This window comes from Mesocricetus auratus, unplaced genomic scaffold (assembly GCF_017639785.1).
Source record: "Mesocricetus auratus isolate SY011 unplaced genomic scaffold, BCM_Maur_2.0 Super-Scaffold_100009, whole genome shotgun sequence".
In the NCBI taxonomy this organism is placed as follows: domain Eukaryota; kingdom Metazoa; phylum Chordata; class Mammalia; order Rodentia; family Cricetidae; genus Mesocricetus; species Mesocricetus auratus.
This window is the reverse complement of record NW_024429193.1, coordinates 31,194,865-31,219,941: the sequence shown is the minus strand read 5'-3', so window position 1 is coordinate 31,219,941 and position 25,077 is coordinate 31,194,865. Positions and strand designations below refer to the sequence as shown.

The following is a 25,077-nucleotide window of genomic DNA, read 5'->3' as shown; positions in this document are numbered from 1 at the left end:
CTGTTTTTGAGCAACATCATAAGTGACACAGTAACTTGTGCAAGAAAGTATTTTAAATTCAAAAAGCAAAATATTGACTGTTCTGCATATGAAATGAGAAATTTAGTCAACAGCAACCACTGTAGGATACTTTAATTTCTCCTACCAGAGCAAAAACCCATTATCCTGAAGTCCTCATCTTGAATTAATTAACTGTGCTAATTTAATCATTTATCACTGTATTACTTTGAAGTTGATTAAATGGGCATCAAATTTTCAACATCAAAGATTAAAATACTCAAATACTCAAAAGAAGCTATGCCCTTCTGCTTCTCTCATCTACCACACACACACACACACACACACACACACACACACACACACACACACACAATTGCTTTTAATGAATAACTACTAAATGTTTTCTATTTCTCCTGAGCTGCCTTTGAGAAAATAAAATGCTGGTCCAAGTCTCTAAAGGCACACTCAGCATGAACCACTGCAGGATTCATGGAGAACAGCTCATTACTTATTGTGCTGTGAACTGTAGATAGTATCTGGGCTCTATCAGCAAATATAGGTGGTAACAGTGTAGCTCGCCGCTTCCACCCGAGATATATCCAGAAGAATCTTCAATCAAATAAAATTATTGCTTCCTTCAACAATGCCAATCATTTTGTCACTTAATAATTACTATCAACCCGAGAGAGTACTTGCAAATCAAAAATTACAATATGCAGTCTAACACATGCAGACATTGGGGATTCAAAAATATCTCTGAATTTTGCAAAGTAAATATTTCTATTTTATTTGTGTAATATTTACTGTGTATTTACTTTCTGAGAGTCACATAAAAATTTGCAGAACCATAGTGATATTCCTATCCCTAGTCTGATATTAAACAGCTTGGGAAGGCTAGGATTGTATTGCGGTGGTAGAGGCATTTGCCTAGCATGTGTGAGGACCTAGGTTCAGCTCTGTACTGAGCAAAAAAAAACCAAAAAAACGAAAAACAAAAACCAACAACCCAGGCAAACAAAAAAAATCAGTCTTGAATATTACTTAAGTCATTTTCATGTGTCAGAATAGCTGAGGATATAAATAATATAAATAGGTCCAGTAGAAATGCCATAGTTTAAGACAAGGAGCTTTAGTATAAGGCTTTCCCCAGGGGAAGTATCGGGACTGTGCTGATCAACCAGCTCAAGTAGGTGGCACCATCAGAAGCCCAGAGATCTAGAAGGCACAGAAACTCCAGTGTATACAGCATTTCACAGCTGTTTCACCTACTTTACAACTTGCCACAAGCAGATCCTTAAAATGATGAATATTTTCAATAATAATAATCCAAAAAACTCCCCAGAGGGGGCTCAGTGAACAAGAACACTAACTGTTCTTTCAGAGGACCAAGGTTCAATTTCCAGCACCCACATGACAGTCCATGGTCATCTGCAATAACAGTTCCAGGGGGTTCTGATGCCCTCTTTTGGCCTCCACAGCTTTTGGTACAAAAACATTTATGAAGGCAAAACACCCATTCACATAAAAAAAAAACCTAAAATGATTTTTTAAAGCCCCAAAACTTGTATAGAGAACACACAAATCCAATCAGTCAGGTACTGAAACGTTGTAACCTTTGGGTTATTTATTTATAATTTACAACTTGAAATATGTTATTAAGGGAGTTAAGGCTCCTTAAAGTACTTTATATATACACATAATATATGTACATGTTCATATCACACAACACACACACACACACTTACTTAAAATAAGGCCATGAAGGTATATTTTAAAAATTTAGATTTAAATGTTTTAAACTGATAAACTTAGCTAGAATGATGGAAATACAGTAACTGAACAACAAAAAGACGAGACTTGTGTTTGATGGGTAAGTTGACATACTTCTGAGAAAAGATAACTTGTCTTCTCTCTAGAATGTTGATACCATGTGAAGGACAGAGAACACACAGAAGCTGCTGTTCTACAGACTACACCCTTAAAAGAATCCCCTCAAGTATGCCTGTGAAGAGAAGACTCCTGGCTGGTGGGAGAGTTAAGTTCCCTTTCCAGGACAATGAGCTCAGATTAGCATGGGAGGTAACAAGGTTGACCCATGTTGTTTATGATAACTGTAGAGCATGCTGCAGCCTTCCAGACACAGGCTGTCTCATTCCAAGGAGGAGGTACTTGCAGCAACCTGTTCCTTTAGAAAGTGCTTTATTTACTCGAAATTAAAAAAATTAATCTGGATATATAGAATCCTTGATCCCACTATAAAAGCTACAGTTTAGGTCCCAAAGTCTAAGGAATTATATTCACCTCCAAAGGTCATCTATGAAAGGACATACTTACACCTAACTCACAACATATCTCTTCCTAGAAAGTCAGAACATAAAGTCTAACAAAAATCTATTTTGATTGTCCTGCTACTAGCCAAAAGTTGATAGGAAGACATACAGACAAATAATTATAATGGTCAACTCAGACCATAGTGATCTGTCCCAAAGGACCAGACCAGGGCCCCAGAACACTGGTAGTAAACTCCAGCTGTGTCAAACCAGCTTCAGGACTTTCTGCCAAGGGAACATAGAGCATTGTCACCCTTTCTCCTAGAGAATTTTTTAACTTTAAGGTTCTTAAGCTCCTATACATATTCTTACATCTCATACATCTAATTATAAAGAATGAATTCAAGGTAAAATGGACTTCCAAGAAAAGCATGTCCCATTCCTGAGAGAGAGGGTGCAAGGAATAACACAGAGAGAAAAGGTAGGGCCCAGCCTGCTAGGACCTGGCTGCTGCTGCTTGACTCAGCCCACTCTTTTTCTGAAGGGTCTTTTCAAATTCTTCTTTTGGGAAGCACAAAACAAGCAAACAAACAAACAAGACACAAGAATGCTCCTAAAATAAAAACCAGAAGAAACTAGTGATTTCCCATAACACTACCTAGATGTACCAATTTCAAAATGTAGCTGCCCCCAAATGCACATGCACATACACACACACACACACACACACACACACACACACACACACACACACTCAGACTAGTACATTTGGGTATATTTTCTGGAACATGGCCATATAAAACAATAGTTGTCAAAGCCAATGAGATGGTAATTATTACACTTGCACAGGATCAGTGGTTCACAAGGCATTGCCATTGCTTTTTAGCAGGGTCTTATCATGGGCTATGTAAATACCATGCACACCAGTTCTCCGAAGATTTGACTCTGTTTTGATGTAAGTACTTCCACAAAGTCAATACTTGGAATTTGATCTTTCGAAAAATAATTCTTCCCTGTCCCAATGGCATAAACAGTGCATGTGCACTCTTGGGGAAACACATTCAGTGTCTGAGATGGTTGCAGAATCCTGCAACACGGCCATAGACAGATTCTGCCACGGAACCAGGGAGAGACAATAAGAAATGATTTTCAGAGTTTTACAGCATTTAAGTCATTTTCTCAATAAACTAATAGATTAGTAATAAAACAATTATCAGAAAATGTTTCCTTATCACATGAAGGGGTATAGCAATTGGGATTAAGAATTGAAACATACCTAGAAAATCTCAAGAGAATAATCTGAGCTAATGGCTGATAGATTTAAAAAAGGTGGAGGGAAGGATTTTCTTCCATAAGGAACCCTTGATTTACATTTAAAACGTACACTGATGTAGAAGAGACCAGGGGTGTCTTCACTCCCATTGCCACACATAAGCAGTTTGGCTCTGTATGTACGAGGATTAAAAACTCTATGTGACCAGATCATAAAACAAATATATATGGCATGAAAATAGGAGGGGGTCGATAGAGGAAATAAGTGGAGCAGCAGGAGAAGGAAGGGCAACCGGGTGAATACAAGCAAAATGCAAGATGAGATCGTGTGTGAAGATGTCATAATGAAATCCATTATTTTGTATAATAATTTTTAAAATCATGATAATATTTAACAAATAAAAGCATAGGTTTTGAAAAAAGTGATAGAAATTTTTAAAATTAGTTATTAGAGATAACCAAATAAAAGTTATCATTTTTGGATGTTGGTTTAATTAATAAAGGGGCTAGAGAGATTATCTGGTGGGAAGAGAATTTGCTATGCATAAAAATGAAGACTGGGTTCAAATCCTCAATAACTATGTATAAAGCTGGGTATTGCTGTACCTGTGACCCAGTACTGTAAGAGCTGGAGACAAGAGGATTATTAGTGCTACCTATCTGTCATCCGGGTTTAATAAGAGACCCTCTCTAAGGGAATACAGCAAAGAGTGACACAGAAAGACATCTAATGCTCCCGACTAACTTCTACATGTGCATAAGTTCACATACCCACATGCATGGCACACACGCACATATACCAACACACGCACACACACATACACAGAGAGAGAGAGAGACAGAGACAGAGAGACAGAGAGACAGAGAGAGGGAGAGGGAGAGGGAGAGAGAGAGAGAGAGAGAGAGAGAGAGAGAGAGAGAGAGAGAGAGAGAGAGAGAGAGAACTAAAAGAAAAGAGAGAGTTAATCAACAGATCAACGGAGATTGCATGTTGTTCTTCAATAGTGCAACGGTTCTGGGCACCTGTGTGTGCAAACTTCTCTACCTGTTTGTATCAAGTCTTTTTTCTACAGCTTAGGACCCATGTGTCCAAGCCGTTATGACAAGGAAAATTCCACACTCCCAATTACTAAAACTTCTACAGAGCTTTGTCCATCTACCCCAGAGAAGAACAATCTTTCAACTTCAAAGGACAATTAGTAAAAAATTACAGATGACATTGTCCACAACCCCAAGCCTCTGATTATCTCTTTTCAATAATGGAGATAGATAACATGATTAATATTAGGCCTGCAGATGACATTTACTCTATATTCAGGACTTTGCATCTATCTCACATTTGTAGCAACTCTACATAATACGTATTACTACCCATAAATTAGAGGTGAGATACAGAGTTACCTAGAGGTTAACAGGCTCAACCACACATAATACAAGCAGGCGAAACTGAGGTTCTCAGCTGGTGGACCACAGGCACTTGCACAGAGTCTCCATCTCTAGTGCCATACTCCTGGAATTTGCCTTGCCACTGCGTTTCTCTCCCCACAGTGATGTTACGATTTAGCTGTTCTCTGAAAAATACACCCCAACCCCTTTGATGCTGTCATTGTACATGTGTTTCTTTCAGTTCTTGTCTCTGCTGGAGATAAACCATAGCAGCACATGCCTGCTAGCCTAGTGCTCTCCCACTGAGCTACACATTATTGCTAATTACACAGGCATCCTACTTTACTTGAACCCAGGCTTTATGCTTTAAAAGATTGACATTTTTCATTATTTTCATAAAACAGTTCTCTATCATTCCTTATTATCTGGAGAAAAATAATCCAATTTTTAGATTGACAGGGGCCTTCTTTAAATCTTCAAAAAAGAGCCTCAATTGGGTGTACCACTGTTTAAAATCCAAATTCCTGGTGCCCAAAACAATAAACAAAAACTTCTTCTTGCTATGAAAGAGAAAGGAATTCTGTTTAGGTTCAACCAATTGGGTTACTCTATTGATGTAACAAATTAAAGGCTTTGGGAACACTGTGGCACACCCAGCCTCCTGCTCGAATTTTTCTTTGGGCCACCAGCTCTCTCCCAAATAATGACACAGAGACTTCTTATTAATTATGAAAGCTTAGCCTATAGCTTAGGGTTGTTCCTAGCTAGCTCTTATAACTTAAAATAACCCATTTATATTAATCTATGTTTAATCATGTGGTGTTATCTCTCTCCCTTCTTGCACCTCCTGTTTCCTCTATGTATCTCCTGGCATCTCCTGTGCACCTAGATTCCTTGTCCTCTTCCTTTGTCTACCTGGAAATCCCACCTATAACTCCTACAAAGCTATTGATCATTCAACTTTTTATTACACAATTACAGCAATACACCTTCACACAATGTACAAATATCCCACAACACCCATCTGTGAACCACGGTGTAAAATCCAGTTTTACCAAAAGACCCCTGTAAACCATTCCAGTTCACATTCCCATCTTTGATCTCTCCTCACCCTTGGTAAACAAAGAGTTTATTCACCCACCATATCTCCACATGTGTGGAGGCCCTGACTTCCTTCAGGAAGAAGCATGCTAGTCAGTTTAGCCAACCTGTCCTCTGCCCATGATGTTCCTACCTAGTAATGATCCATCTACAAACCACGTACTCCTTCTTGACTGTAAATTCTCACTCGTCAACTGATTTATTCAGAGTCAAGCTGTTTCTCTCTTCTGTCATAGGACTGCATTGCAGCAATCCCCAAGAGTTTGCTTTACCACCCATTACTATAATGCACATGGAAGTGTCATGTGAACCTCAGTTTACATGATTAATGCAGAAAATCCCACAAATGCATACTTCTCCATGACTTAAAAACTCCAGGAATTTACCAAATACTGATTACTAGGAGTTGTTTTTTACCTTCATATTTTAAAAGTAATTTTATTAATCTACTTTCAAATAATTCAGATGTTTGTCTCCTGAATTTCAGACTGCTCTACATTTCTGTATTTTGAATTAAGTTTTTAGAAAGATATAGAAAAGAGTAGAATTTTAATATAAAATTTAGGATTTGTGCAATGAATTTTGCATTTCTGCATCTTTTTCATGGTTCTTAAAAGGAAGGAGTGGTTCTAATTCCCTGAGTATGCCCCCCAATTCATCTAACAACAAATGCTGGATACATAAATGTATGCCAAGAGTAAGATAGGAATGAAGGAAATAAAAGGTGAAGGAGGCTTCACATCAGCATCTATGACCTTAAGTCAATATCTTTTCAAATTTGCTAACCGGCATCAGCAAGATAGTTAACTTGCCTGTATAAACATCTATTTTTAAATAAAAATCTGAGTCAACTGATAATGGTGTCTATCTAAATTCATTAATGCATCAGCCTCACTGAATGACTGAGGCATTTAGAAAAACAACTTTAAATTTGATTAAGTGTTCCCACTCATAAGTTTTCTCACAATATAATAAAATCATTTGAAACTCTACCAGGATTCCCTGCCATGTGAATCTTGCACTGAGTTAACTATGTGCTGTGCAAATAAGGATTATTTTAATCTCATAATGATAATATCAACCTTCCCTTAAGATATTTTACAAGATGATATGATTAGGGCCATAAAGAAAAGCTTCAGTAACTCTGAAAACAAACGAATGGTGAGATGGTTTTAGCTTATTATCCTTGAGTTGTCTCCAAAGAAAATAAACCACCATGTAATAACTAATATCAGAGCTTCTAACAAGCACTTTGCAACATTTGCCACATGTCAACATCTATCACATTGCTGGGTTCAGTGAATCCTTTGGAGAAATACAACCCTGTTCTTTTTATAGACTGAAATCTGAGCATTGCAGGTCAGTGTCCTGTCATCCTAAGGGAAACCCCCAGCGCCCATTCAAACATAATTTGCTTTCAGCTCCATGTTTTCTACATTCACTACTGATTGAGATATAGTCTGGGCTACATGGTACACCGGGCTTGTCTCATGTCCTCTGAAGCAAGTATGACTCCCAGACTGGCAGGCCCTACATCATCTGAGAACTTTCTACTCCAGAGCACCCAGAAACATATTTTAGAAAGCTCAGCAGGTGACCACAATTCAGTGGAATGTTTGAGAACTCCTAATCTAGAGTAAAAGGATGTTATTTTGCTATAAACAAAATGTCTTTCAGGGCTAGGGAAAGAGCCCAGAGCTGCCTGCCTGCAGGACAACTGTTTAACCACTCAAGTGACACTCCTGGCTCACACCCAAAAGTTGTTATTGGAGTAGCAAAATTGTGTAGCACCCTGTTTCCAAGCCTGAGATGCTGCTGTACCTAATGGAGCATATTGATTTTTTTACAATGGTACCAATCTTTTAAAAAATTATTAAATGGTTACACTAAAGTATGTTTCAGTTCTTAGTAAATCATTGATGCAAACTTAGCTGAAAGTTTGAGTTGAAAAAAAAACTGACACTGATTAATTAAAACTTCGTACCATGACACAGCCAAATATGAATTCCTTCTCTGTTATAAATAGATGAATTAATCTCTGTAATCAAAATGAAAGAACACTAAGCTGATTCCATTATGTATTTTCAGTGTTTCCTAGCCTAGAATGTGTATCATCTATACAGTCATATCTGTTAGACATGATGAGGGATGAATAGCATGGAGAATAGTTCCTACTATGCAAAGGCAAGCTAGTGGGGATGTTCCAAAGAATGGATAAAAATAATATGGCAATATCTTCTGTAATTCACCCTGTGTGCTTAACATGCTAAAAAGAAAGCCTGAGGAAAAAGGAAAATGCTTGTTTTGTTTGTTTATTTGTTTGTTGCTTTTCTAATGTGGTATCAACCCCAGGGCTTCCCATATGTAAAAGGAATGACTTTTATTAGAAAAATAAATAATTCAATTTCTACACAGAGATGTCATAGATACCAAGAGTAAAGTGAGGGGCAAAATATCATGCATGCATTCTTTCTATCAAGAAATATAGAAATCGGGTTTATTGTGTGATTCATGTTGCTTCTTTTTTTTCTTAATTTCAATAGGACGATGAACTTTTTCTTATATTTATATATATATATATATATATCATAAATGTAGGGTTACAATCTGCCAGTTTTCATCAGTATTTTAATAAAGCCACAGTTGGATATGAGCTAAAGGAGTCCTGTATTATTATAACAGAACCCTTTCATTTGGAATGCCAGCTTTTTTTTGATAGTTTTAAATTTATAGGAAGAACCATCATCCCTATTCCTGAGCATCACAGAACTACAGAACTTCCCTGAACTACATTTCATGCATGTCACTGTCATTAGTTCTCTTCTGGTTGAAGTACGTTAAGACAATGATGGACTAGCATTTGCCAAGAGTTTAAAAATAAGAAACTGAAATACATGATATCATAGGATATTTTGGATAAAATAAGTAAAAGAATTGGGGGAAGAAGTAAAGCCACAAAATCAATGACAAAAGCATACTATACACTTATTCAGAGAAAACCCAAATGTAATTAATACCTGTGACTGTGCGTTGATATTGGCTCCTTCTTTAACTAGAACTTTGACAACTTCTGCTTGTCCAGCCAGTGATGCAATGTGAAGAGCAGTATTTCCTTTCTGGTTTAACAAAACAGAAAGAATAGAAAACATTACAGGTTTCCAAATTGTGTAGAATCCAACATGCACAAGCACTTTCCAGTTTGTTCATAGTTCAAATTATTAAAATGTGATATTTTGTCAAGGTAAACCATTCATTTTTATCAAGCCCACCTTGTGAAGTATCTCCTCCAGCATCTCACTTTACTGTCTTTTGTAATTCTGGTACAATGTTAGGAGCATCAGAGGTCTAAATGTTAACAAAACCACAGTTTGTGAATGTGTATGCGTGTGGCAGTCCCTGTAGAATTCAAAGGATTGGGGGGAGGTACAATACTATTGAAAAATACCAATGTCCTTGAAACATTGCCTATTTAACTGTGCAAAAATAAGTAGGGAGGCTGGAGAAATGGCTTGGTAGTTAACAGGATATGCACACAGATCCCATCACCCATGTTAGGTAATTACAGCTCCAGAATATTGGCTGTCCTCTTCTGTCCCCCTCAGGAACCTGCACATATGTGCAGATATGCACAAGATGCATGCATATGCACACACACACACACACACACACACACAATTTATAAAATAAATCTTTCAAAACAGCAACTGGGGACTCTCAATGAGTGGACAAACTTGGACAAGAGTTATGTTTCTATCTACAAGGAAACATGTTTTGCTCAAAATATTTCAGAAATTAAAAAGTAAATCCTATATCAATCATAAAATTACTTACGATTTCTACCACTTACTACATCAAAATTTATGATAAGAATCAACACTGATGAAAGAAAATGAAAATGTGATTAAGAGAAATAATGAAAATAGAAAAATTGAAACAGAAACATATATTTTGAACCATAAGTTCAATTCTCTTTCTCTTTCTACTAACAGATCACTGCAGAGTCACCATCCACTCAGCATTTGTTGGACTCCATCTCTTCTTTTAAAACATTTTTTTCTCCAGAAAATTCTCAAGCTTTAATCTAGGCTTAAAAGTAAATCTCTACCAGATGGTGGTGGCACAAACCTTTAATCCCAGCACTCGGTAGGCAGGGGCAGGTGGATCTCTGTGAATCCCAGACCAACCTGGTCTACAGAGGAAGTTCCAGGACAGCCAGGGCTGCACAGAGAAACCCTGTCTCAAAAATCAAAACAAAAACAACATAAATAAATCAGAACTGTGCATGGTGGAGCACACTTAAAATCCCTACACTAAAGAAGGTGAGTCACGGACACCCAGAATCCCACAGCACCTGGATCCACAGTTGAGATCCGTATTTCAAAAAGGCAAGAACTGCAGATTGGTGGTAGTGCAGCAAAACCCTAGGTCTGATCTCAAGCACTTCTTTTCATACCAAGAAACACACACACACACACACACACACACACACACACACACACACGAAAAAGGTAGAGAGAGAAGGAGAAGGTAGTGGAGGGAACAAGAGAATAATCTATAATTTTAAGATACCAGTAATAACAAACATTTCAGCAACCAAAAAGTGGTGGATTTAATAAATATGTTATGCTAATCTGAGCAATTCAAGGCAGGGAAATATTTTGATCTAATCTAAAATCAATATTCTAATAATTCTAGTAATTGAATTCATGACCCAAACGTTCTCTTACAATAGAGCATAAAGGATCTGGTATATTCAAATGAAACACAATGAATACTAGAAAAGATACATCAATTTAACCATAGCATAAAAATGGTCTGATTATTTCAATTGATATGACAGTTTGTTTGTTTTTAATAAACTGACTTTAGGAAAACAGATACAAATGTCTACAGCAGATCGTGTTGATCTAGGCTTCTTTGTGAATCCAAGGAGGAATGATAGTACATTAAAAACTAGATCTGGGCTTCCAGAATTCTTGAGTCTCACATCTAAGTCCTGAAACAAAATGATCTAAATGCTGGAGGTAAATAAAGGTTTCAGTTACACTCCTGAGTGCTCAGTAATCCCCAGCAAACCTGTGAATAACTGGAAAAGGCTTTCAACCCCTTCCTCTTCAAAAAGCAAACAAATTACTATAAATTAAAAACAAACAAACAAACAAACAAAACAACCTCTTCCTCATTGTTAAGAAACAAATTCTACGTGCAGGAGTGGTACCTTAGTGGCAGAATCCACGGAGGACCCTCTTCCCAGCAGTTCCTGCACCAGGCCCACGTGGCCTTCCTTGGCTGCCAGATGGAGAGCATTGAGTCCATTCTGAGAGAAGAATAAGTGAGGCTTAGAAGTAGAGAAATGAAGAGGAGACAGTGTGCTAAACATACTCAAACTATCCAGAACAGATGCCCGCTTGTGTCTTATCTCTATTTTCTTTTCTTTCTTCATTTTACTTATGTATTCATTCATCTATTTACTGACGTTTTTGTGTTAACTGTAGTATATTTCTATCCAGAGAGATGACTTTCCAGAGATAGAGACACAACAATAATTGTGCATTAGGAACAAGGTTTGGAGAAATGCGCTTCAACAAGCTTCCTTCTTTAACTAAGAAGTATGAAAACATGGGGCTGGAGAGAGACCTTTGTAGCAAGAGCACTCACTGTGAAAGCATGAGGCTCTGAGTTCAGATCCCACTATCTCCAGCACACACATAGAAAGCTCGGTATCAGTTCCGAGGACTAGGGTTCAGTGACTAAGAGTACTGACTGTTCTTACTAATGGCCCATTTCGGTTCCTAGCACTCACATGGCGACTCACAACTGTCTGTAACTCCAGTTCCAGGGTTTCCCATGTCCTCTTTCAGCCTCTGTGGGCACCAGGCATACATGCAGCACACAGACATACATGCAGGCAAGACACCCACATGTATAAGATATTAAAATAATAACTTAAACATCATATTTTAAAACCTAGGCATTGCTACATATCATCTGGAACCCAAGCACTCCTGGGGAACAGAACAGCAAGATCCCTGAACTAGCTGGTTGAGTCACCTTGCACCAGGTTCAGTGAGAGACTGTCTCAAAAGAATAAGGCAGAGAGTGGTACAGCAAAACAGTGGACGTCCTTCCAGGGCCTCCGAATACGCACAAGCATGAGGACACATTAGTGGGCACACATGCTACACTCAAATACATATGCACACAGACACAAAGCATACACACACACACAAGGCATATAAGTGTTTTTCTAATGAAAGGATAAAGAGAATAATTACTTATTATTTATTGTGCTTGCTAAAGTCAAAATTCTGTCCAATTCTGAAACACAGCTTTTCAATAAATGATAGAAAATCCCTTTTACAAAGTGATTAAAAGCCAAAGACCATGTTTAAAGTTACATAACTCTGCAATGATAGTATTACACTTAAATTTAGAAACCAAGAGCCTTTTCTTTAAAACAAAAAATTATCTTAGAATCTCTGATAATCCTATCAAATCCAGTTTCAACTTACTTAATCCTTAAAATCTAACTTTGTACTACAGCACTGAAAAAAAAGTTACCTAATTTGACCTATAAATTCAATGTGGTATTTGTTAAAGCACCAATGACATTCTTCACAGAAATATACATACTGTAACTATTTTGAAAACTGTGCCAGTATTACTTTTAATAGTGTATTGTTGCATTTGGTGTAAAAGTGTGGGAGTATGTATTTGTGTGTGCAGGTTCAAACGTATGTGTGTGCCTTGAGGCCAGGGATCGCAGTCTGGTATCTTTCCTCAGATGCTCTCTCCCTTTGCTCTTGAGACAGGGTTTCTCACATCACTTGAACCTCTATTTACTCAGCTAGGCTTACTTACCATGGAGCTTTAGCTTCCCCTGGGATTCACATGGACACCTTGGCATTTAATAAATAAGTAAGGTTTAAAGAAGTGTTAAAAAATTAAACATCTAGTTTTTCAATAATTGGAAGATGTGTAGATGCCCTAGCAACATATTTTTCAAACACAATACATTGAGATGGTTATCAACACACTCAGTTTAAAAGAGAAGACTCAAGGAGTAAGAGTGGGAAAACACGTCCTCAGTAGACTCAACACGATTCCATACATAGCTACGGATGGGATCATATTGAGTACATCTTTGCTTGGGACTTGCATGTTCTATCTTTTCACTTAATTCCAACCTCTTGCTCCACCCAAGGCTTCAAAACCTGAGAGCTTGGAAGGACCTTTGAGTTTATCTAGCACTGTAAGGTAATGCCAATGTTACCCCAGACCTGAGACCCAATCACTCTGATACACTGATGGATGAATGAATGAATATAAAGAGAGCACAAAGAGGCTGTTTGGGTAAGGATTATTTTTTTTATAAATAATGAAAACTGATGTATTTGAAATAAGAAAGTAACAGACGTTATAGTGATAAGATTTTGTATGTAGGGTTTTGTCTAAATAGGATTAGAGAATTGAGGTTTGAAGATACTTTTTCCAGATGTTTTAGGCCTACTAACAAAGCAAAGACTTATTCTGCCAAAGACATCTCCTTTCTAAAACATAAGGTCATAAAACTCAGTAAGCCTCCTACTTAAGACCAATGACTGGTGGATTGACTCACAGATCTCTCTGTGCAATTTTCTGTGATGATCTACTCTGTGAACTTCCTTTCCAAGACCAGAGAAATGGGGTATCACTTCCCTTTGTTTGTTCTCCTAAAATTTTGTCTCTTTTGGTTTAAAAGTAGTATCTTCAGACTAGAGATATGGCCATGCACGTATGAGATCCTTCATTCATATCCTCAGAATCCATGCAAAAAGTCAGGTATACCTGTCACCCCACTGCTGGGGCAGATGTGGTGGACAAAGGAGGCTCTCTGGAGCTTATAGGCCAGTAAGTCTAGTGAAATCAGTGACAGAACCAGTCTCAAAAAGGAAGAGGGATATCAACTAAAGAAGACACCTGATGTAGAACTGTGACCTCCACACACATGTACATATACATGTACACACGCACACACAACACACACACAAGATATTTTTGATAATCACTTGCACTGCACTAGAATTTTTCCTTTAGATAACTTGCTTCTTAAAGTTTTCTTTTAAAACCCCAATGTCTGTCTTTATTACAAGTTAAAACAAATGTAAACCTTTTTTCTTTGAAATATTTATTTATTCTTCTCTCATGCAAAACATCTCAACTGCAGTTTCCCCTCTCCACTTTTGTAAAATGCCATTGCCAGCTGAGAAAAAATGGAGGAGGAGGTTTTCTCACCACAAGTTCTCAAAAATTTTAACTGTGGCAAGTGCATGCTGAAAAGCCCTTATACTGATCTCTTGGCATTGGAACTTCTAACTAAAAACAGGGTTAGTCAGAAACAGCATTTGTTCAATCCATGTCATTATAAATAGCAACTTAGCATGCGGACCTGGCTCAGTGAGTTAAGGTACTTGCTGACAAGTCTGACAACCTGAGTTTAATCACTGGATTCCATGTGGTAGAAGAGACTCCTGAAAATGTTCCTCTGACATCCTCAGGTCTGCTATGGCACACATGTGCTCACACACACACACACATACACACACACACACACACTTAATAAATAAACAACATAAGACATAACTGTTTAGTGTTGATCTAACTATTTTATCTGATGAACATGAAGGAGCATTGAGGCTATTATCAGAGTACACAGTGATGAATTCTACCTAAATAGTAGAACTCAGTTGATCTTGCTAGTAGGGGCTGTGGATCACTCTCCTGAAGATCAAACTTCTCAGGAGCCTTAATGAAGCTATAGTGAAGCACACGGACACCTGGTAATGCTGGTCACATTTCACAGGATTTCTTACTTTTAGTATGTTTCACATTGCTTAGAGAGGCATAGACAAAGGACAGCCTTCATGTTTGGGTGGAAACACAAGGCGAGTCCTAGGGCTTTCCCAACAGGGGTTCCTGCACATGTTTGAGGACTAATTGTTCTTTCCACATCAAAACATAAAACACCAGTTTCTGCATTCATTAGGACATTCAACATATGCTTATTGAGTTTGGCTGAAACAAAGACTTTTCTGGAACAATTTATTTATCTGAGACGTTAAAGATTCATTCCCCAGATATCAGAATAGACACATAGTGAGGTCATTAGAAAGCTTTGTGCCTGGAACATGTTATCTCTATTCCCTGCAGAAAGGGCTTCACGACGCTATGGGGTATCACTCACTTCACATTTGGTTTTTACATAAGGTAGATATGGATGGCTATCTGAGCGACATTCGTGGCTTTGTGTGCTCAGTCCATTCTCTCAGTTAAGTATTGTTGTGAGCTGACATGAGAACAGAAGCCTCCCTACTTCTTATTGTCCTTTAATTTTGAAAGAGAAGCATAATTCAGCATTTGTCTTTTTTGCTAGTTACCAGGAAATGGGATAGATTCAACATCTGAATTAATGAACCCACTTTCTATCTCTTCCTACTCCTTATTTTGTTTTGTGAGTTTCATTTTTAATGACACCTCAGTCACAACACCTGTGAGCTTGAATGTATACATGCTAAAAGTATGTCAATACTTTACTGAGGACATTTTGTGGTCCTTTTTCATCTCAGCACAACACCGTGCTAAGTGCTTTCACTGTGATTTTGTTATGAGTCCTGCTCCCTAGAGTTGATGAATAGAGTAATTATTCTTCATTAATATGATGGTTCTTTTTAAGCTGATAATAATGACTCGAAATGTTAACCAATTCTGACTTAAAAAAACTTAAAATTTTAAAATAAAGAATAAAAAACAAAACTTTAAGACGTAAATTTAGAACTACTTAAACTTGAAAATAGTGGGCTAAGCAATGAGCTAATATCAGTACATCAGGGTGTATTGTGTGGCGGGGGAGAGAATATCATACAATGTACTGCAGCAAATCTGGAAGAAAATAGATGAACATACATCAAAAAGAATTTGCAAATAATAGTTGAAAGTGCCAGCTGTTACTGAGTTCATAAAAAGGGCTGGGTCTTTCTGTGTTTAAAAAGATAATTTTTCATTTGTGTGCTTTTTTTCTTTTTCTAGCTTTTCTTATTTTTATTTCCTCTCTTTTTTTTAGACTATGGTTAATTTCTGAAGTATTCTGATGTCACTGGAGTTAAAGTAAAGTTGCAGTCTGTCCCCATGCTACAACACACCAGCACTGTGACTTTGAGCAGCTCGCTGTCCCTCTCAACCCTGTGACTGCAATGTCCCTTGTCACATCTATAAACAATGGCAATGGAACCATCTGATGCAAGGGACACTCTTCTTTCACAATAGGTTGACAAACATAAAAGTGTAAGACCACCAATTGCACGCCTCACATCCTTTGTTTTGGTAAGGGAAGGATGCAGAAGATAGGGTTCCTTGAGCTGCCTGTTGATCCACACACTGCTGGAGCAATGCTAGCTCCTTCATCCCGGAAGCTGGATCAGATCCACTAGACACTGTAGTACAGCCTAGTCAGAAAATCTAAAGGAGAGTAACTGCTGAGCAGATGGCACGGGAGCTCAAACTTCAGTGTCCATATCCCACTTGTTTTTCATGAAAGTATTTCTTGACCTCCAAAAGACTAAACTTTTGCTTGGCATTGCAATCAAATTCATAACAAGTTTGGGAATAATTATGACTATGTACTTAGCCTCCAATAGTCAGTCTCCTTAAGTTTAACATGCCTTTAAGAGGACAATGTAACAAATGTTAGCATGCCTTAGATGTCCTATGTAAACAGCTCTCATAACCCCAGCATGGCTTTAAAATGTTAGATTATATACTTTTCCATGCCTCTGACCAATTATAATGCATATATGTGTGTTATAGCAATAATTTGATGAAAGCAGACAACACAATGAGTGCAATCTCAAAACAGAAAGCTACCAAAAATGTTGCACACAGCATGTGGCTCTAGCTTAGGGACATCTGTTCTCAGTGTTGGGTGCTATTTGGGGTCAGTTGAGGTCAATAAGATGGCTGCTTCTCTTGTAAAATTCTGTTAAAGACTTCTGTAAAGAGTCCCTTGGCTGTTTTTCACAGCGTGTTTTCAGTAGTGGTCAATAAATACAGAACAAAGCCTTGGGTTAGGGATGTGCATGCCGGATTTCAGACATATAAATCAGGCAACAGGGACAGACAGATAGACAAATACAGCAAATAGATAGCAGATGTGCCAGCAACCACAACTACAGACAGATAGAAAACAAAGGCAGAGAGTAGAAAATTCAAATTTGGGCTTGCTTGGTTTAAACTAATCCCAAGGAGAAGTTGCTTTATTTCCATTCATTATGTGACACCAATGCATTTTGTTGCCATCCAAGGTTACCTTTAATGAGCTACCTAAAGCAATTGACACTGAATAAGCTTGACACACACATACAGAAATACCTTCTTTTATATAAATCATGTAAACCAAGCAGTCTACAAAATGTTATCTCATAAATAATCTGGGGCTCAGAATAATTAAATTTAGTAATTGAATATAAAAATGACTTATACTATATCAATACTTAATTTCAAGAAGTACTTACTTTACTTACTTTATTTTAAATTTTATGTGTATGTTTGTATGTCTGACTATATATGCGCCATGTGGGTGGGCAGCGCCAGAGACCAGAAGAGGGCATCAGATTCTCTGGAACTGGAGTTACAGGCAGTTTTGAGCTCCCTGACATGGACACTGGGAACTGAATCCTTGTCCTCTCAAAGGGCAGAGAGTGTTCCTAACCACTGAGCAATCTCTTTTGCCACTATAAGCTTTATTATACAAGAATACTTACAAAAGAATGATTGAGTGATTTTTCTAAATGTACAAACAATTGGTTCTGAACACAAAGGCATTAAGAGATACTGTAGTGTTAAATCCTAAAAGGGAATAATAGTCCTTTCTTAACTAGTTCAGATGGCCCAGTCCACCAGGCAAGAGACTAACTCTTACAATGCCGGAATCAGATAGTCTCAATATTTGTGAGAACTCCAAGCCTAAATGTAAAGAAAAGAAACAGACACTGTGTGTAGTCTGATCGGTTGTGTGGATTCGGTGGTGATATGACTGGAACACCTGTTGACATACACTTATAAGGGAAGACCTATAACATGACTTGAGCACACCATCTCGAGGTGTAGACTCACATCAGTAGCTATTTATTCACCTATTGGTTTTACTGAATCAAGCATAGATTTATTTCTAGCAATAGCTGGAGCATCTGTCAATCAGGATAGATTTTTGATAATGGTTTCATGTATGTCAACGTTAATAGAGTAAAATGAACTGAGCTTTTGAAACAATCAACAAATATTCACCAAGATCTTATTTTCTCACTTGGCTTTGCAGCCTTTTGATCACCAAGAGAGCTGTCATTTTGATACTACAATTTTAGAATAATGCTATTTCTATGTGTCAGTTAAAATGCCTAAATATACTATATCACGTGGTTAAACAATAAGAACATTCTGCTTCTCTGAAAGAGCCATGTACACAAGGTTCATTTAAGGTGTCTCTATTTCTCTAAAAAGCAATAACAGTATAGTATAAATTACATCCATGTCCTATTTTCATGCAACTGTTGGTCCTTTCAAAATGGACTAATCCATTGCTTTTCTGTGTGTGTCAGAAATGTAACTAACATTCAACGGTTCTGTAAGAATTTTTATTGCTGTCTAGTCTTCTTGAGGCTTTATCCACTACTTTCATATGAACAAAGAAAAGCAGTCCATAGAGAGATGACTCATGAAGTCAGGGAGAGAAATAGTGAAAGGGACATAATAAATATCCAATAGTAAACAAACCGTTACCTACTGTTTAATGGAAGTTTGGTGGGAGTTCTAATCAAGAAGACAATATAGCATAGCTTCTATCCCCCTGGCAACCTATAAATGTGGTGGTTAAGTAAAAACAATCAACTAACTACTGCACAGACTTGTCAATAATTTCAATAATTTCATTTGCATGCCTCTGGATAATCTACTTTGTTAATGTTACAGGTCCTCTACTCTGGCTATTGCATATCAAAAAAGCCCAACTAAATTGTATAATTTATAGTAAACTGTACTATACACATTTGGTGGGAAGCAATTAAAATATATGAGTCCAAGGGAATGCTCAGAAGAAATTGTCTTTTGGGGGGGGCTGATTTTTCAAGACAGGGTTTCTCTGTGTAGCCCTGGCTATCCTGGAACTTACTGCTTAGACCAGGCTGGCCTCAAACTCAGAGATCCACCTGCCTCTGCAGGACAATAATGGAGAAACTTGGCTCTCATGCCCTCCAACTATGGGAATGGTTTCTTGTTTAAGCCAAAGAAATTCTTTCAGATTTACAACGCATTAGAATGCTAGTTTCCATTATAATGAGTTGAGGTGTGCATTTCTTATTCCCAATTGAGTTTACTAATAAAAGTTTATTTATACAAAGTGATTAATGTTTTTTATGGATTTAGAACCCTATGCATATTCTCTTTTTTTCAATCATTTTTTAATTTTATTTTCCAGTTTAAATTTAGATAAGAAACGAGGTTGCTTCACAAGTCAGTTCCAGGTCCCTCTCCCTTTCCCTCCCCTCCTCCCGTGCCCTCCCCCCAACCCCCCCCCCGTTATCCCCTCATTCCCCCAGGGAGGGTGAGGCCCTCCATGGGGGTGTCCATAGTCTGTCATTTCATATAGGGCAGGGCCTAGACCCTTCCCCAAGAGTTCAGGGTGAGAGTGCACCTCACATTGTTCTATGGGAGTCCAAAGTCCGTGTGTATACTTGGGATGGGAAAACATTTGAATTCCAGTGGCACCCTGGAAGCAAATGTATGAGAGAAGCCTGGTTCCATCAGTAGTCACCTACTTAATAATTCAGAGTGCTGATGTTTGACACTAAAAATTTGAACTCATTTCATTTCCTTGCCATTTTTACATAGCCTTCCTTACTCCTGTGGCTAAATTAATTTTTATGAGAAATTAATTACAGATTCTTTAGTGAATAAATTCATGTTAAAAAGTAAAATATTCACATAAATCTCAAAGAAAGCTACTTTGTCTACTTATAATTGCCGTATTTTAAAGAGGTTTAAATATTAGACTTAAAGGGACACAGTATTTAAATAATAGCCAAAGGTTACTCTAGCTTTTTCTTATGTTTCAAGCCCTATGTTAGGCACACAACTGTATTAATTCATCTAATCTTGAAATTAAACTTTTAAGAAACCGAATTCAGCCTGTCCCTCCCTGATGTAATCCTATTTCACTGTTTAGAACTCAGTTTCTCCTTATCCTTATTTACAATTCTAATTAGTGAGAAATAGCTCAGACTCTGAAAATCTTTTCTTAAGCTTTTAGAATTACATGGCTCAAATGTGTCAATGTGATTTTAAAAAAGGATATTAAAGTGAATTACTGAATTCTGTGCTATGAAATGAATACTAAACTTAGCTGGTTTTCATTTAAAAGTAAAAATTAAAGAATGGTATTGGGTGGCTGAGGCTGATCTCTTAGGTTTCTTACAGTAATAAAATACCATGGTTCAAAGGTCAGATGGTAATCAATGACAGCATGCTTCCCCATTTTTTTTTATCTTGTAAACTTCATTATTCGAAGAACCTAAAAATAAATAAAGGCATCACACACCAAATCTAACCAGTCCCAAAGTCCATAAAACTCAAGGAACTTCCACACAACTAGAATGGGCTTTCAGAATGAAAACTGTAGAGCCTCACTTTAATTTTATGCACTCACTGTTGAATACATTTTATTTACTTGTTGAATATATTTTCTTTGCTTGTTCTCCACCAAAAATGAAAAATCCACCACAGAGTTGATACTAGAAAACAATTATCCATTTCTCTTCCTTCATAACTCATGTCTGCTACCAGCATTTGATCCTTCCTCATCCCCAAACATTTAGCCTTTCTAATATATAGTTTTTATCTATATATTTCACTGTACCTTTTAATAGAGATAATCCACTAGACACTGTATTATATTTGTGTCACTAGCTTTTAAAATATTGAGCAAAGTATTTAAAAGGAGGGCATCAGAAACCTGGATTTTCTTCCTGTAAGAGAACTTATCAAGGTTGATAGTAACAGGCATAGTGTGTATCTGCCTAGAACCTTCCCATTGATGGGAAGTTTCTACCATGTATAGTAGAACAACAAAGTGTCTGGGAATGAGTATATTTACTTAGAATATTTTAGCAAAATTCAGAGGCAAATGTCTTAGCGCTTGTCTGGAATCTGTATATCACAAGCAATGCCATCTTCTGCCTGAACCTGACATAAGAACACATGCACTTGTTATCTAGACTCACTAAAAACGCAAGCTCATGAGCATCAAGCAGGTCCTTATCATTGCTCAGCAATCATACTCTTGTGCATTCTCTCCTACTTTCCTGAATCAATCATTTCACACCTTTCTCCACACCCTCCAACACTTCTCAGCCAATAACTTTGACTCGCTTCACAAAGAGAGACAGTTAAAAGCTCCCACCCCACCCATCTTTCTTGTCACATAGCCATTCTGCTTCCTACTTCACCCATATGCCCTTTCCCTCCTTAATTAGCTACAGCCATAGGAACCTAGGAAAGGAAAACTAACTCTCCATTGTGTACCAGGCCTGATCACTTCACCAGTTAATCAATGAACCCTTGGTTATTCTCCCATCTCTCTTTAGTTTCCACCTGCCTCTTCCTTAAATCGATGTCTTTTCTTTCCCTGATGATCTTTCCCATTAATGGAACAAAAATGCTATTGCTTCTTTTACAGAAATAGAAATGCCTCTCGTGACCCTGTGTCCTCTTCAGCTATTCCCTTGTCTCTTCTGGACTTTGTAAAGCAACCGAAGGAATATTTGCTCGGACCATTGTCCAGGGAGTGAACTCCATCTGACTCACTCCACCCTCCACTGAAATTCAGCTAATGAGATCATCTCCTATGACCACAATGTTCAGTATTATCCAGTCCCTCAGCTTGTCTGCTCAACAATATTTTACAAAGTTTGCCATTTCACAGACATGAAAATAGCTTTTATATTTGGCTTTAAAGACATAAATCTGTCCGGGCTTCCCTCTTACATCTATCTTTGAACACTCTCTCCCATTCTCATTGCCAAGTGCCCTGAGGTTCAGTTGTCAAGCACCTTTATTATTCATGGATACTCACAACCACCTTTTTTTGGTAATTGTATCCAGTTTGGTAGTCTGAGTATTGCCCATACATTGACTGAACTAAAGCTTCTATCTCTGGCCAAAGCTTCTTCTCTGAACTTCAGACTCAGTATTTCCAACTGCCTAATCTTAGATACCACATAGATAAACTTAAAATGTGAAAACCTGACCAGACTATTCCTTCAAGCCTGATCATCTCACAGACCTCTCAATCACAGGGAACGAAAAATCAATTCTTCCTTTTCCCCTGGCAACCCCAGACTTCATTATTCACCACAGTCTTCTGCCCTCATCATGTATCAAATCCATCTGGAGGGCACAGGGTCCTTGGGCTCACAGATAAGCACTAGGGAAACCAGGAATGTTAAACACATAGCATTGTCTCTTCAAAGGAAGAGATGCATAACCTGTTTTCTGCCCAGAAGGTTCAGAATGGATGTGGTTAGCAGCTTAGTGACCTCTGTGCTATCTCTACGGCCAGGCTAACTTAGTTTCCCATACTCCTAGGTTTATCTCGGCCACCCTCCCTACACCATTTTTTAAAACATTGTTTCTCAGTTAATAAAACCCATCTTTATGTGTACTTTGAAAACAGTTTCAATATAATCATGTCTTAAGATGTTGGATGCCCACAATTCAGTTAATTATCACCAGGAAACAATTTTCCAAAATTGTACTGTGCTTTTTAAAATGCCTAAAATAAACGTCCTCATGTCAGACTCTTGAAGTTAGAACCAAAGTGACTACTGGGTTGTGTTGAACCAGATGTCACTTTTCCCTCACTTGGGTCAACACAATGCTGGCTATTATGACTGCAGAGACTCCCACATCTATCAACAAACAGCTCCATCTTTAAATCCTACCTGAAAGACAAACAGGGCTCACCACTTCTCCCTGTTGCCCTCGTGTAAGGCAACTCATTTCTCACCTAAAACAGTCTAAGAGCTTTCCCTAGGTTGTCTTTGCTTCCTTCTGTCTGGGTGCTACTACTGGACCTCAGGTAAGACAGTTTCTGTCACTTATTTCTTAAAAACTCTCTAACCATCTTTCTTATTTAGAATCAGAGCCAAAGGTTATTTCTCAAACTAACCTACAAACTCTAACATTCTCTGCTGTAGCCTCAACCTCCTCCTGTTCTTCTTCTCCCTCATTTTATTTCAGGCAAGTTGACCTCCCTGATGATCACTGGGCACATCAGCATGTTCTGTGGGCTCTCCCATCAACAGTTATAAAATACACTCCTTGAGAATAGTGCATGGCTTCATGTTCAGCTCTGTTGGGTATTATTCGTTGGACCGTCTTGTCAGCCATGACACACTGCTCTCTTTCCATTCTCCCCTCTCTGACACTGTGTGTTCCTTGTCCATGTCTTTTACTACTTTTGGTTTTCTTTTATTTATTTCCCTTTTTCCAACATGGGTCTTGTTGTTCATCTCTAGTTGGCTCAGAATTCACAGAGATCCACTTGCCTCCTGAGTGCTGACACTAAAGGTGTGCCCCAGCACCCCCAGTGATTTACTGCTTTTCCTCTTTGCCTATCTATGTATTAGTTACCTTTCCATTGCTGCGAGAAAAAAAAAACATCATGACCAAGACAGCTTGTAAAAGGAAGCATTTAATTGGGAGTATGGTTTCATAGATGATAGAGTAAAAGCCTGTGGCCAGGAATAAGTGAGAGCACACTTCACCATCCATAAAGAGGCAGCCGAGAGAGGGCACACTGGAAATGGTGCAAGTCTTTTGCTATCTCAAAGCTTTCCCCCACTGGTATATCTCCTCTAATATGGACACCTCCCAATCTTTCACAAACAGTTCTACCAACTAGGGTCAAAGCAGTCAAACATTTGAGCCCATGGAAGCCGTTCTTATTCAAACTGCAGCACTATCTATCTTAATAACTTCCTTGCTCTTGTCTTTCTCACATGAGGATTCAGATTGTTAACGACAAAAGAGCAGAGGTCTTGCGTCCCTCTGACTTACTGCTTCCTCAGCACCAAACATTTGTTGGGATAAACAGATAAACATGTGCTGCGTCTGATACCAGACTGGAACACAAGGATGCTGTGGTTACGATAACTGAAGTAAGTGAGGGAGACAGATGGCTGCTGGGAAATCAAGCATTACAATCCACGTCCTTTGGTCACAGGAAGAGAGGACTCAAGAGAATACCCAGAATATAAAGTATTCTGTTCCAATCTAAACCATGCAGACAGTACTTAAGAGCACAGCCACAGAAATAGTTTGAATAAGGTCACCCTGCATTTCCAAAATGAAAGAGTCATCACATTTCAAACCTCTTTTTCTGTTCCAGTGGATAGAAATACAGTCAAAACTTTGTAGGGCTGTTGATAAGTGCTTAATGAACATCTGCTAGAATTGCTTGCCACTGAATAAATACCAATGCTGAAATTCAAATTCAAAGATTAGACAAATCAAAATATTTAGTTTGAACTTGAATTAAAACCATCTAATATCAGATAGGAAGCCTATGTGTCTATTAAATGAGGCATCAGCAATAAATGCTGCCTTTTTAGTTTTTGTCAACTTGACACAAGCTAGGATCATCTAGGGAGAGGAATACCATCAGATTGATCTGTAGGCAAGCCTGTAAGGGAATTTCCTTAATTAATGATTGCCTTAGTCTAATGTAGCCTCTCATGTCCAATAATATCCATGGAGTGTTGATTCTATTAGGAATTCCTCAGTCATCTATAACCCTGACTTCAGGTGGTTATGATCACTACAGCTGAGCAAATTCAGACATGAGGACGTAGTCCAGTATAGGGAGAGGCGTAAGAAAATATAGAAAATGGATTCTGGCACTCACATTTTTAACTTCACTTCCAAAAATGGTTAGAGTCACATTAGGAGAACATTTGCAAAAGTG

General features: G+C 37.9%; 1 protein-coding gene across 50 annotated transcripts in view; it reads right to left on the bottom strand.

The window, feature by feature from the left end:
* The window catches only part of Ank2 (ankyrin 2), a 557,097-nt gene that overhangs the window by 141,279 nt on the left and 390,741 nt on the right, over nucleotides 1-25,077 (bottom strand). For all 50 annotated transcript variants that reach the window (XM_040751830.1, XM_040751836.1, XM_040751829.1 and 47 more), the window contains 2 exons: nucleotides 11,248-11,346; nucleotides 9,047-9,145 (listed from right to left, as the gene is read on the bottom strand). In XM_040751830.1, the coding sequence (XP_040607764.1) occupies nucleotides 9,047-9,145; nucleotides 11,248-11,346 (198 nt within the window). The remainder of the gene's footprint in view (nucleotides 1-9,046; nucleotides 9,146-11,247; nucleotides 11,347-25,077) is intronic.